This window comes from Gymnogyps californianus, chromosome 7 (assembly GCF_018139145.2).
Source record: "Gymnogyps californianus isolate 813 chromosome 7, ASM1813914v2, whole genome shotgun sequence".
NCBI classification, from domain to species: domain Eukaryota; kingdom Metazoa; phylum Chordata; class Aves; order Accipitriformes; family Cathartidae; genus Gymnogyps; species Gymnogyps californianus.
The window spans coordinates 20,743,910-20,759,828 of NC_059477.1; the positions used below are offsets into that span (position 1 = coordinate 20,743,910).

Genomic DNA, 15,919 nt, shown 5'->3' on the forward strand with positions numbered 1-15,919 from the left:
CAGACATATCTGCTTAACTGTCTACAATTTTACTACATTTCACTTCTTTAGCTCTGCAGAGCGACTGTACTAAGAAATACTAAGTGATGGCATAATTCTCACCAACTTCAACAGTGCAAGAATGATCTCCTAACTGCTTGGTCATCCCTGGTTATCTAATAGGATCTAAATGTCACAGATAAACCTAAGGAGAAATACCCAATGAACTCCTAACCGGAGATCAACAAAACTGGCATTAAATGCTAGCAGGAACAAAAGCGACAAATGCAGAAAGAGAAACCATATTCATAAATCTGTGGAAGAGACGCATACCAGAAAACTGCCTGAGAAATTATGGTAGAAAGAAAAAAGGCCTTTGAAAAATGTTTCATGCTTCTAGAGAGGATACAGGCTTGAAGGGTATTGGCAGAAAGAAAGAAGAGAGAAAATAAGCCTGTACTGAGCTTTTAATCTTTCTTTAATTGTACTGAGAGTCTCCAGCATTATCCCCAGAGAGAATTAAGCATAAAAGCCTAAGTAACTCAAACAAGTTCCCTTATAACTCAGTCCTTTCAGAACAGCATGATTTCTTTGAAGAACTCAGTTTCTCAAAGACCAGGTCATACAAAAATCGTATTGTAATGCATATTTTTATTATGCTAAAACAAAACAATGATATTGTACCTGTTTCCACTAACCTGTACTCAGGAATGTCTAGATAGGGTTTTGTGGAAATTAATAGAATAAAATTTGTTTGTCTACTTTGGAAAATGAAGTGGTCAATACTCCAAGAAAATGGTTTGCATTGGTAGTCAGAAAAGATATTTTTCAAAGGTCAAGAGAGAGGTAGAATGCAAAATCAAATAGAAATTACCCAGGAAATGGTCAGAGGTTAAATTGTAAGTAAGCTGAATTATATCAGTAAGTACGAAATGCATGATGGCAAGGTTTAATTTTAAATGCTGATTATTTATCACCCTCAAACAAATGATATACAAACCTGCCTTAGAGCTAAGTACAGTATCTAGAAGGACAAGAGTATTTTATCAATGTAATTTAAAATGAACATAAGTAAAGTTCAGTCAGAAGATATTTAGTGTGTAAACTTTTATTTGTGAGTTTCAGTTTTCTTTTAACTTCTTCATTTGAGAGTTAACTGAGAAACTATTTTAAGCAGAGTTCAGAAGAAATACATGCTAATGGTCTTATCTAATCAGGCATGAGATGAAGGATAAAGAAATTGAGCCTTAAGCATCACATCAGACTGACGGCATGAATCCACAAATTCTGATAAATGACCGATTTCAACAACAGCCTGTAACAGAAATATTAGATGAAAACATAATTTCTGTGAACATTCACTTCATTACAGAGTATAAAAATACAGGGAGCACATGCCTTAGAAGGCCACCATGTCTTATTATGTGCTGTTCTTGAATATTTGTGGCATGAACAACCATTCACGAAAAGAAAAAAAACTATCCATGAACAGGTTGTTCCACAAATCCCCTTGAGATTTAAACATTTCAGAGGGCCTGCAGGCCCCTCGGGGCATGTTTCAGGCCCGGTATTTTCACATTGCTGGTGAACAGATTTCTAGGAATTTTGTAGCTCACTGAACTAATGGAATTAGAGCAACACCCACTAACCCTGAGAACAGTAAGTGTTGGAGTTCCACTGCTCAGATTGAAACAAGGATTGATTGAAAAGCAAGCACATGGATTATTTGTGGTTTTTTAAATCTCTTTCTCTTCTTGATATCTGGGACCGGCCATAATCAGCACAGATGACAGGCTGGCCCCTGTAATTCTTATTCTCTGCCACAGGAGAGATATTCCATATTCATTCTTAGTCTTTTATATCTTCATTTTTAAGTGTACCTCTGGGATGCCTAGAGTTTCTAAGCGTTTGATACAGTTTACCTCAGTACAAGTATTGGGTTGACCATTTTGATAAGCACCCCTAAACTACTAAGCCACAAAATCATTTGAGTGATTCCAGCCTCATGCTCTCACGTTGCATCAGCTATGTCAGTGGATAGAAACTGTTACAGAAGGGAAGAGGGTAAAGAGGATTTAAACCTACTGTCAACAGCCTGTGCTGCATATTATACAGGAGAAGGAAGCAATTAGTAATTACCTGGGTTGAAATCCCACAATGCTCATTGACTTCAATAAGGTAGGGTTTCACCATGGATGAAAAGAGGGGAGGAACCAGTCTAAGAGAAAGGGCAAACGTTGAACCTTACAGCTCTGATTATGACCAGGAAAAGACATCTATCAGAACTGTACTAAGGCAAGCAAAGGGCACTCTCTTTTTGAGCCCATTTATTAACCCATATACCTAATAAATTGATAATGTCTGGGGTTTAGCTTGTTTTGAGTTTTAAGGTGTTGAATGCTCATTCAAGGGAGTGCTTCCTTAAGGAAGGGGGAATTTACATTCCACTAAATAGGACTTGTAGGTTTCATTTTTCTTGCTACATGAAAGTGAACACTTTTACAATATTTTTACAAAATATTTTATAAACTAAACAAGACTATCAGAATAAAAAATAATAATAACAATATAATACAATAGCCTTGCTTTTGATTTGTGTTAATCTGCATAAGATCTTCCACTGCCACAGATCTTATTGTAAAAAGTTCTCTAATTTTTTTCAATGCCAGCAGGTTTAAGCTAATGGATTTTTAAAATGTCAATATTAAAACATATCCATTGATCTAATAAATGGTATCACATTATTTACCTGACCCATTATATAGGACAAGCAGAAAGCACCCATTCAAATGCAGCGTGCAAGCATGCATTCTATAGCCTTGGAGGAACACACAACCATATCCATTGCTGTAAAGCAACAAAAACTCATTGCTAAAAGGAAGCTTCTAAGGGCTTACTATTTTTCTCAAGAACCTGGAGGAACCAGTAATAATAGATTAACCTTTTGTGTAAGGAAGAAAAAGCACGACTCATCTGAAAAGAAACCAAGGACTGAGATGATAACACTGACCAGAAGATCAGAAAGCATCAATCTCCAAAATAACCTCATCCACATATGACTCCACAGTTGAGTTAAGAAACAGACGGTCTGTGTCAAATCCAAAAGTTTAGAAGTGTAAGCAAAGCCTCATGCAGTTGATCGCTTTGGTATCCATGCTAAGGCAGGAAAGGACACTGCCAACCACAAATGCAGTTAGAACCAAAGCTCCAGGCAATCTGACACAGAAGTTTGACAAGGCAAATATGAATTTAATGTAGTAATATATATACACAATACATGTTAGATAGATCGCAGATTATATACGCACACATATCTACAAAGACAGAATTCTGTATTATGCATTTTTTTTCTCTGTGACAGATGAGAATGAGACACATATTTGATAGTTAAAAAGTATGTTTGGGAAAAAAGCTAGAAATTATTTTTTAAGCTTCAAATTTTATGATTCTTCTGAAAGACATTTTTATCTAATAAAAATGAACTAATGGAAGACCAGAATTTTGCTCCCTGAAATAAGATTCGCAGGCTCCCAGTTGTGTTTTGTAATATATGTTTTTGCCATTTAGCACATCATGCTTAGAGATACCACATTTAATAATACAATCTGCTGAGGATGAAAAGCACTTTTTTTGCTAATAAAAAAGCTGGTTATAGAAAGTGCAAGTTTGGCAGTAAAGCTTCAAAGAAAAATAGCAGCCTCAAAAACATCTGCAGACTGTAAGTGTATACATTTCAGTTTGTCAGATGTTCTTCTGTAATTTACATATTTTAGGAATTAATCAAAATAATTTCTTTTCTTGAAAATCAGATGAATCCATATTTTTCAACGTTACCTCTAACCATGACAAAATATGAGAAAACCAATAAAGGCATTACTTAACAGGGAGACTGACATGCTCGCTGGATGTTTCCATTTCTTTTTATCCAAGAAGGAACCTCAAATAAGTCAAGCTTTCTGCAATATAATTTAAGACTCTTTGAAGTGCTAATAAACATATAAACATTTACAAGGGCTGTAAACAGGAATGACAATATATTTTTGCACAGTGTCTGGTATAATAGGATTCAACAGGGGCTTCAAGTTGATGGGCATTACTACAGTGATACAGAATTGCACCTAAGAGAAATGACATGCTAGTATGGTTTAAGAGAAATCAGGTCTACAAAGCCTTACTCCACCTTTGCATGGTGATCAGTGACACAGTCACAAAATGTTGCTATTGAAATAGATTCAGAATAAACCGGGAGAGGGAGGTGCAAACTGATTATAGGGATGACATACAAGAACATACACCAAGAAAGTTTGTTGCAGAGACATGAGGAAGGATGAGGCCTTTCCAATCAGCTTTTTATTTTTCAATCTTTTCAGTCGCTTAAGGGGTGTCTAAAGTGCCTGCGTCTGTCACCTTAAACCAAGGATAACAACAAAGAAAAGGAAACCCACAGAGTTAAAACTAACTGGATCCTTTGATCTTCTGCAGAAATTCTGCCTCATTGACAATATTGAATATCATACATAATGGCACAGCAAATTATCTGAAACAGTGGACAATTATTGATTATGAATTTTTCAGTCATAATGCCATTATTTAGCAAAGAACGTATCATAGCAAGACTCTATCAAAAGACCTGTACACTTCCATCCGTACATATCACGCCAAGAGAAAAGCTGCATTACTGAAGTGAAAAATCTAGTTCCTACACGTTTCTCCACTACCAATGGCCAGGAAGGTTACCTTAGGAGATACGCTGTCATAAACAACATTCACAAAATCTGCATCCATTTTTTAAAACATGAAGTGATTAATACACCCAAATGAAAGCAGCAGTCACTGTGTTGCTATGCTGACAAACACGGCTTGTTCCAATGTAAGTCTGGCTACTGAGGATAGAATGCCATTCCATACTCATTTAAATCTGCTCTACCAGACAGAGCATCACTCAGTAAAATTAGAAATGTTTGACAAAGCAAAACAAGAGAAAAAACCCTAAAAGCATATTACAAGGATGGTCAAAGCCAATATAACAGCAGCACTAAAGGCCAGACTCTCCTCCCACTTAGCTCCACGTGTATCAAAGCAATTGTACTGTATTCACTTGAAATATGCTCAATTCACACCAACAAAACTGGGAGCGCAATCTGGCACTTCTTCTTGGTATAATAACAACTTTGGAATCTTTCCCTGCTACTCACTCACATGCTTTATCAGTATTAACACAGAAGGTATGAAGGTGGGATGTTAGTTACTTTCAAAGCTTTGCTCACATCTTGCCAATTCTGTGTTTACTGTCATATTCTAAAGCTGGGGAGGGGAGGAGGACTTTTTATATTCCTCCTCGTTCCATGTGTTACTCTAGGAAAAAAATCTCCTGCTTGCCTATCATCACTTCGTTTTTCAATGTCTCTCACGCTAGCTCTGTTTCTTTGCATACAAATTTGAATTGGTCATCAGCTGAAGATTTGCAGACAGGATAAGGCAACAGATTCCATACACTTGGGTCCTTCTATGTCTTCCTTCTGTGCTGTATTCTGTATCTGATAACATGGAATAATTCTTCCTTATTCTGACAAGATGGCTATTTGAGAGGTTGGTGAACACAGTATTCCAGCTACATTGCAAATGCAGGCTACTACAATTTGATCACTTTCACATTTCTCAAATAAAACCCCATTAGAGAGACAAAACATCAAGGTAGAGTTTGAGCAGTCAATGCAGAGCGTGACATGAAGCAGGTAAAGACAGCTGAGTGTTCCATGACCACCTTTTTATACTTTTGTGGGTCTCCAAGCACTTCACTATTTTAAATCACATGATCACCCATCCTGCAAAGCTAAATATTCTATATTCTATTAACTATAGTTTTATACCTCTACTATGTTTGCCTCTGGGAAATCAGTAAATCAGAGCAAAGACTTCTGCAATTGATTACTGGGCAATAAAATGGTAGAGTAGTATACCATAAATCAAGCTGATAGTTTAGGGACTGGACATGAATCTGATTTTTTGTTTGATTCCCCCCTCCCAATATTTCATTTCTCAGATCAAATTTAATCTCTCACTTAAATGAACTGGAAAAAAATTCTGGTATGGAATATTCATTGGTGAAAAGGTGCATTAGAAAGTACTGACATTTACATGAGATTCCTAATACTCCTTAAACATGTTGAAGTATTCAGGAGTCTACCACAGAAAGAAGCAAGAACATTCTCAAGTAACAATGTAACATATTTTCCAGCAGCCTAAGGCAAGGAAAAGGCTGCCTCTCTGAAATGTTGCCTACTGCATTACACTGCAAAACACCTACGTGAGATTCAGTAACATGCTGTGATAAATAATGTACTTACAGCGTGGCCAAATGGATAAAACAAATGAAAATCCTTACATGTTCATTTTCATTAATGTTTTTTTACAGTGTCTTCATAATTCCTACCGTCATAATCCTGACACATAGAATGAGGCATAAGATTATATTATACCTTGATATAAGGGATATAATTAGATATACCTTAAAAAAACAAACCGATATTTCATGCAAATGCACTGAGAGCTGTGGTCTCAATTCTGATGAACTTAAGCCTTATTCAGAAATCTCACTGAACAGTGCTACAACATTTAAGTCAGCATGCCATTTCATATGTGTATTTCCTACACAGCATTCCATTGAAACAGTATGTAAAATTTCTTCTGTTCTGACAGGGGATCTGTTTTTAAACTAGCTCATTAAAAACTAACATTCACAGTGTTCAGAAAACAAAGATGGTAAGAAAGCTGCTTCTCCCAAAGCTATCATTTCAGAGCAGTGAAGTCTGCTGAGGGCTACTGAATTATCATCAGATGGGCAAAAGCAGGAAGCAAGTTATGCTACCGTTTATCAGACTACAAGATGTGTAAGTGCTGCTGAATATGAATAAAAAAGAATTAAAATATTCATTCTGACCTTACAGGGGCCAAGACTCCCTCTCTCCAAAGTTACTGCATACCGAAGTAACAGCTGCTCTTCATTTACTCAAGATCAAATGTTTCTCAAAGCATGTTCAGTAACTTTTAACATAATCTTATTCCACACAAAAGGAAATTGGTTATTTGTATGTTATCCAAGGAAGGCTGAGTAATTCACTGTGGTAGGAAAGACCTCTAAAAATAAGTCACCTCTCAGCAGATTCACTCCCTTCCTGTCTGGGTTTGAATCAGTTTGCAACTGCATGAAAGGACAAAGCTTGAGGATGAACTACAGAGAACTTCTGTAATGATAACACTGCTCAAATACAATCATTTCACTCCTACTCTGTTTAAAAGAATCCAACTATTAGGGGTGGAGCAAGCCCGTGACCCAACAGGATGTACATGACCAGAGCTCCTCATGTGTAGCCTTCTGCTTTCATGTTTATTTTCGGATGTATTTCCCTTTGGCTTTGAAACAGTTTTTTGGGCGAGGTAGCTAGCACCACACTCACTCACTGATGCTAAAGAGGGAAAGCAAGTTCTTATCAACACAGAGTACCTCTTCCTACAGATTCACAGAGCACCTTGGAAGTCTACAGTGTTATACCAGTGATGAATAACTTTTTTCATGTTTGTTAGTGCTCCTCAGAGATGAAGGCCAGGGACAATCAGTGCACAAAGGCACATCACCAGCGATTCCCATAACCTCCTAGGGCTTCTTCATCAGGGAACAGTGTTCAGCTGTGTGAGAACCTAAGCAGAGATTTCATCATCTCCAATCTGCTATAGCAGCCATTGATAGAAAACAAGTCTCCAAGGATGAGTAAGCTTCGAAGTTCAACAGATGTTCCCAAACAGGATGCTCCTTCAACAGATATAGTCATTAGAGAAAAGACTAGGCCATTTGAACTGGTAATTGTTGTTATCAAGACAATATCATTTGTTTTGACCAGCATTGCCTGACTGTTAAAAATAGAGCTCATAGAAAATCTTTCTGTATTTAAAGGTTGATTGAATATGTGGTTCTGTATATTACAGAAGGCATCTTATTACATTTTTGATAAAGAATATCCTATCTTTTCCTCAAAGAGTATTTAAACTTATAAAACTGACAGAAGAATAGTGATAAAAAAGAAAAAAGTCTGTTTAGAAGTAGCAATCTCTTTATTTCAGGTATAGACCCAATTGTAATTGTACTCAAAGAAATTAATACATTTTGCTGCATATTGTGCATTAAATATGTTAATAAGCCACACTTGCTCTGTGAAACATTCTATCAATACAATTGGTTCTTAGAGCAATACAGCTGATACAGGAAAACTTACTTTTCAATTTAAACAAAACTCAGGAAAATCTGTAAATTCATAATATGAAGTTACAGATTCTGAAAATTCTTTCTAAACTTAGAAATAACTAAAATAGGTATTATATCTTTCTCTCTCTTAAAATCTAGTTTCAGGATTTATACTAAAAGTTTCATAAGCAGTATAAATGGATATTTATTTGTCTTTCAAAGAACTGTATAGATTTGTGGTAGAAAAACATTTGTTGCAAACATGAACTTCATCAGTACGTTTCAGTGTTAACACATTTTTACTATAAAGGAAGATAGTTCATAGCTTTTAGCCCTATCATTTCAGATTAGTTGCACAATAAATTAAAGTCAATACTTAATGAATTTATACTGGTTTATTTTCCAAGATTATATTCACAACCTAAAAATAAAAAAGAATATTAAAAATTGCAGTCTTGGAATTTCCATGCTCTGTATGCCAAAAAATCTTTAATCAGCTAACAGAGAGTTTTCATTTGTTCTTTCCCTCAAAAGAAGGAAAAAAGTATATTTCCCCAAAAGTAAATTTCATGGGGAAAAAAAAAACCAAACAAAAAACTTAATCGTATTACAAAATGTATTTTTTGCACTTCTATTATTAATCATAAAAATCCTAAGTTCATAAAAGTAGTAACCATTTTAAGAATTCCAACGCTACAGTTTATTTAGGTTGTTCTTAAACTACAGTATTATATTATTTTGGAATTATTCAACTTTTTTTTATGGAGAAACTACTTCTTTCTGGAATTAAATTCTTATTATCTGGAAAGTTGAAATTTGTATGCACCAGATTTTAGTTTTTACCATATCTGGATTGTAATGACACTGACACTGTTGCCTTCTCCCATTTTTCCCATGGTACCACTGATAATAAATATCTGTGATCCATTCTTGACCTTGTGTGGGTTTTCATCAAAAGCAAATAAAAAAATTATCTGAATGGCATGTCACTGTATTAATAACCGTTTTCCCATATGGGCTTTGTCACCGCAAAGATACATGAATTTTAGGATAAGGTAGGCAGAACACCACAGCATCCATAACATAACAAAAAGTTTCCCTGAAGAAAAGTATTTATCTTCAGATAACAACAACAACAATTACAATGTACTACTGCTGCTATTGCTAGTATATTTGGGGGGAATTTTCTTAAATAATTTTCTATCTGTTTTGAACATTCTCTGTTTATCATACCTTAGCTGCAGTTTATGTAGGCTTTGGGATTAGTAGATTGCAAGGAAACAAATATTGCCTTGAAAAAAATGAACAACTTGTTTCTACCACAGACTAAGCAGCAAAGCTATATTTCGTGGCATCATTTTCCACTCACTAAGAGCACAGGGATAGCCTCCTTGAAAGAAAGCACACCAAAATACATGAAAAGTTCACCATAAAACTGCACAAAAGGCAAAGAAGCACCAAAAAGCTAAACTGTGGTCTGTGACTGACACCTGCAGCATCTGTGACATGCTCTACTGCACAATTTCATAAAATCTGCAACATATAAGACGTGTGCTAAGGCTCCCTGTGATAGCTCCCAATACTTTCAACACACGTGACCTTTTCCAAAACCATCCATCATCAAAAAACTCATCAAAATCAGCAAAATTGTTAGAAACAACATTGCATTAGCGATTAAAGAGCAAATGACATTGGCATTTTTGTTTCAAAACAACTTTAAATATGGTTTAAGGCTCAAAATTTTTAAGAAGGGAACTTCACCTCCACTCCCCCAATATCTCTGATAGGAAACCAACAATCTCTGAATGCTTAGCAGGGAAGTCATATACATAGCAGAAATTATTCTGCTTATACCAATTAAAAATTAATTTAAAAAACAATGTTACTTGAGAAACCTACAATTGGATTTATTCTCCTCCATCATGAGCTTGTAAAGCACTATCTACATTAAAAATTTCTGACCACTGGCAAGTGTAGCATATGTTAAAAAAGATGAGACCACTGGCATATTTAATCTTTTAATGCCAGGGTCTAAAACTATAATGCAGCTCCTGCAGAGAAAAAAGCACGAACTGCACAAAAATATTGCATTGTGAATTTCTTCAAATTTGCTATGAGACTTCACGAGCATTTTATTTCAGCTGTAGACATTGCCAAAAAAACAGTACAAATTATGGCTATGCAATTCAAAGAATGAAATCTGATATTGTCAGAGCATTCAATGGCAGGCACGTTTCATACACACATTGGTCTTTCATGCCTTGGTCTTGCTGCACCATTAACTATGCTCACGGCAACATATTTGCAGACAGGTGATATTAGTGCTGTTTCCTCAGTCAGTGTAGCTAGTTGTGAATTTAATTTTCTTTCTGATACCCTTACTTTAGTACTGCTTTAGGACAATTATTTGGAGTATAATACCACTCTCAGGAAAAGAGAAACCCCCAAAAAACCCATCTGTCTGCACTTAGGAGAGAAGCTGAACTAAAACGCTACAATCAGCATCTATTTCTTAAATATAGTTAGTGTCCCTAGATCTGCAACTTTAGGGCACTGTCACACCATCTGACAGCTCTACACAACACCTAAATTTGTACAGTCACTGTTTAAAACAAGCTGGCAGTAGAAATTGGCAATAGTGTAGGCCAGGCCAACAGGATGCCTTCCAATTCTCAGAACACTTTTCAAATCAAGTGTAATGCTTACAAAAATGCAAACTGATTGAAGTTCAGTAACTTAGCACAGTAACATGTTAATGAAGTCTTCTCAGCGTGGACACCAAAGTACACACAGATTACAAAATGAAGAATCTCAGCAGTATGTTCTCCACAAGGGAAAGTTTTAAGGGAATTCACATGTAATCAGTAACTTAATTTTTAAGTCATCTTGATCCCTCTGCAAATTCTAAACCCCTTACAGCTGGTGATGAGACAGGAGTAAAGGAGAAAAATTTAAAATATTGGAGTATATTAAGGACAGACTCTCCTCATAAATGCCGGCAATAAAAGCAAGTTTAAGGCTAAGAAAGCAACACCTGCAGTATACAAATAAATTCCACCAGAAATTTCACCAAAGTTACTTCATTAGAAGAAGCCCACAAGAAAGAAATACAGGAGTATGTAATCATGCAATATATGAAGCACTAAACAGAAATAAAAAGACTTTCCTTTTTGCCCAAACTAATTTAAAAGAACTATTACTTTGCTTACGGTATAAATGTGCTTATATTTCATTACAAACACTGAAAAGGTTAAATCACTTTTTTCTGCATAAACTGCATATAAATCTGAATTTACCTCCCAAAGTGCTTTAAAGTCCTTCTGCTCAATTCGAAGGAGCTCGCTATACTCTCTGGTAACGATGGTTGCATGGCGAGGAGTGTTATCCAGAATGGACTCTCCAAAAGCAGTTCCTATTCCCAGAGTGCATATTGTCACAGCATCCTTTGAATTAAAAATAAAAGGACACATATTAAATATTCCAGGATGTTTTAAGAGTCTTTATGTCACATTTGCTAATAGCACTGCCTTAAGATTCTTCAGCAATTTGCTTTAAAAGAAAACTAATTAAAAGTGCCAACAAAAAAATCAATACACTGATTAAAAACCAGGAAGACTTAATGTGGAAGCAAGTAGGACTTCTATTTTCTATGACCATCAGTTGAATTAGACACTCTGCCTGCAAAGCAGAGAACACAAGCGTCACCTTCACCTTTGGAAGAAAGTTATGACCTCTGTTCGTCTACCTCTAAAGACTGTTGTGATTAAGAGATCCTTTAGAAATGTCAGAGGTGATGAGAAGATAAATAGCATCAGAAATTTAATCTTGAAATACAAATTTCTGCCCAATATAGGCTACCCTCATCAGAAAGAAAATTTGACTGTTATGTTTTCTCAGGAAATATAACTTTCAATTATAATACCCTCTTGTATTTATAATGCATTTCTCTATTGTACAAGGTCTGCGCACAATGCAGTCGTACAGTTTATTCAACTCTTGGCCCTTCTGTTGAAAATGCCAGTAAATTTCTCAATTGTTAATAGATGCCTGCCGATTAAGTATCAGGCTGAAAAAAAAAAAATTTCTTTTCACATAAGTCAGGGATTTCAAGAAGACTATTAAAAGTCCAAAACAACCCGGAATACAGTATTCAGGATGGTCCCAAACATGCAGTAAAGTCCACTTCAAAAGAGTATATGTGAGCACATGCCATTCATGGGATGGAAAGATGTCTAAATCAATCCCCCTTGGCCAGGAACTCCTCTGTAATAGTTCCAATATAAATTATGAGCTACTGCAGACAAAAAATTGGAGTACTCGAAATTAAATAACTTACTGAATCAAGATCTTTAGATACATGTTCTATTTTAGGCTTACAAGTTGCTATGTGCCTGGGCACAGGCTTGAAGCTGAACACTTACATATGTTTCTTTCTAAACTGGGTCTCAACTGACTGTCTTTTGAGTAATTAAAAAAATAAACCAGCAACAGCATTAAAAATTTAAACTGATACAAACTGCACTTTACCAAGGAAATCATACAGGCACACAGACAAATACACATAAACATATAAAAACACATGCTAATTTTACTTAATACAACATCAGAAATATAGTTTAATTCTAAAATGTAGGATTCATGAAATGCCTACAAAACCAAAAGCAGAAAATGTTGTCATCCCATCCACTACATCCTTGTGGCTGATAATCCAGGAGAGATGCATGAGCATATTTCAGCATCATTTTCTGTGTTTAAAATTGCATTGTTTTCCTTTCATGCATCTAATAAGTGCTAATAGGCAAATGTTATTAAGATCAAGTTAGTAGCTTTATAATTGCATTACAAAGACAAATGCCCATAATAGTCCAGTTCCCTGAACCATAGCAAATTGCTTTTGCACAGATATTACCATCTAAAATTATGTGTTCAGGAAAACAAAATCAATTATGTCTTAGAAAAGATCTAGGAAGAATTTACCAACTGTCAGAGATAAATTTTCAAGGCAGGCAAATAGGAACAGGCACTGTTTAAAAGGAAGAATTTTGGGAATGAGCACCTAGGTACCTAAATAGAAGTCTCTACAACCTATAATATAGGCTATACACTAAAGTTCTGCCTCAACATGCTGTCGTGGTTTAACCCCAGCCAGCAACTAAGCACCACACACAGCCACTTGCTCACTCCCCCCCGCCGGTGGGATGGGGGAGAGAATCGGAAGAGTAAAAGTGAGAAAACTCGTGGGTTGAGATCAAGACAGTTTAATAGGTAAAGCAAAAGCTGCACACACAAACAAAGCAAAACAAGGAATTCATTCACCGCTTCCCATCGGCAGGCAGGTATTCAGCCATCTCCAGGAAAGCAGGGCTCCATCACGCGTTAACAGTTGCCTGGTGTCCTGGTTTCGGCTGGGACAGAGTTAATTTTCTTCTTAGTAGCTGGTACAGTGCTGTGTTTTGGATTTAGTGTGAGAATGATGTTGATAACACTCTGATGTTTTAGTTGCTGCTAAGTAGCGCTTATCTTAAGCCAAGGACTTTTCAGTTTCTTGTGCTCTGCCAGCAAGCAGGTGTGCAAGAAGCTGGGAGGGAGCATGGCCAGGACAGCTGACCCGAACTAGCCAAAGGGATATTCCATACCATGGAACGTCATGCCCAGTATATAAACAGGGGGGAGTTGGCCGAGCGGTGCGGATCGTGGCTCGGGAACTAACTGGGCATCGGTCAGCAGGTGGTGAGCAATTGCATTGTGCATCACCGGTGGGTTGGGGTTTTTTTGTGTTTGTTTGTTTGTTTGTTTTTTCCCTTCCTCCCCCCCTTTTTTGTTATATTCCTTTTCATTACTATTATTATTATTATATTTCATTATTACTATTGTTAGTATTATATTTTACTTTAGTTATTAAACTGTTCTTATCTCAACCCACGAGTTTTACTTTTTTTTTTTTTTCCCCCTCTTTCCTCCTCCTCACCCCACTGGGAGGGGGAAGGGGGAAGCGGCTGCGTGGTGCTTAGTTGCTGGCTGGGGTTAAACCACGACACCTGGGAAGACAAATGCCGTAACTCTAAAAATCCCCCCTTCCTTCTCCTTCCCCCAGCTTTATATGCTGAGCATGATGTTATATGGTATGGAATATCCCTTTGGTCAGTTGGGGTCAGCTGTCCCGGCTGTGTCCCCTCCCAACTTCTTGTGCACCTCCAGCCCACTCGCTGGTGGGGTTGGGGTGAGAAGCAGGAAAGGCCTTGACTCTGCGTAAGCGCTGCTCAGCAATAAGGAAAACATCCCTGTATTATCAACACTGTTTCCAGCACAAATCCAAAACATAGCCCATACTAGCTACTATGAAGAAAATCAACTCTATCCCAGCCAAAACCAGCACACACGCTTACCTTTCAGAGCTGAAACACTATAGGCATGATACCATACCCACAATTGCACTCAAAGGAGCTACAAAGAAAATGTGCCTACTGCTCACACAAAATTTGATCTCCAGGTCTCCAATACATTATTCTCAACTTTATTTAGAAAGTTCAGATAAAAGACCTCTGTTTAGGGCAGAATAACCAAATAGCCTGGCAGAAAAAGAAACTTTTCCATTAGGTGGACCATAAGCAATATTTACATCTTCCAACTTCTTTCTCACTCCCTTCCCTCCCTCAAAAAAAAAAAAAATTCCTTTGAAACACTTCACCTTTTTTGATTCTTTACAACCCTAAAGAATATATCTTTAAAGACAGAATAGTGAAGAAGAGAAAAGGAAAAGTGTTGGTTAAGGAACCAGTTTCTAAGGTAACTTCTGATAAGGCAGCTGTTCAGCCTGAGAAATAAATTAACATTGTGGGGTGTTAAGTCAAGGAGCTGGAATGGTCCTATCTATGTTCATTAAAACAAAGTCCAGGCTTCTATCAAGTGAAAGTTCTTTCAGATTTTTTCCCCAGCCATCATTGCTCTCCACAGAGATGCAGTTTCGCAGCTGGCTAGGGAGCAAGCCATCTGTCTTCTTCAAGACTTCAGAGCCCCATTTTCTCTCTGCCCCTTGTTTATACATCTCCAGCCTCCTGGGGAATCAGGTGTGCATTTCCTATTACGCCTGTTGACCTTACACTCAAGAATCTCCTGCTGTTCAGTGTAGACTTCAGGAGGATTGCTGGCAGCTCAAAACTCAGTTTGCTGTTCCTCTCTGCAATCCCAGAAGCAGCAGGGGGTTCTAGCTGCTGGTAACCAGCTAGAATTCACACAGCTATTTAAAGGGTAGTATTAAAGACTTAAAAAGATGAGATTGTTTCCATTGCTATCTGTCCTCTGAACACACTATAAAATGGTAGCGTTCAAATCAGAGGCTGTTTGTGTATTCAGTTTCACTGACTCTCACCGGCAGGTGAGACACATGCAGTGAAAGAGTTAAACCCCACCCCATCAATCTAAAACATTATTGAATTTGTAAGACCATTCTATGGAATGGATGAGAATCAGAAACAAGGTTCTGCCTTATTCCCTCCCCCACCATCACAAGGCACATCCCTGCATGCCCCTCCCTGACTTGTGACACTTTCTATTTTCCAACCTGGCAAACAGAATTTGCGTACTGTGTGTAAACAAAACCATGGTGTCTGAAGAGAAATTAAGAAAATAGGAAAAAAATTATGAGTGCTAGGTCGAAAGGGATTGGGAACTTTTCTTTGAAATTTTAGTTTCTTCAATATT

The 15,919-nt window shown here is 36.9% G+C and overlaps 1 protein-coding gene across 3 annotated transcripts in view; it reads right to left on the minus strand.

Moving 5' to 3' along the window:
* The window catches only part of RAPGEF4 (Rap guanine nucleotide exchange factor 4), a 159,767-nt gene that overhangs the window by 123,332 nt on the left and 20,516 nt on the right, over positions 1-15,919 (minus strand). For all 3 annotated transcript variants that reach the window (XM_050899624.1, XM_050899623.1, XM_050899622.1), the window contains exon 4: positions 11,515-11,661. In XM_050899624.1, the coding sequence (XP_050755581.1) occupies positions 11,515-11,661 (147 nt within the window). The remainder of the gene's footprint in view (positions 1-11,514; positions 11,662-15,919) is intronic.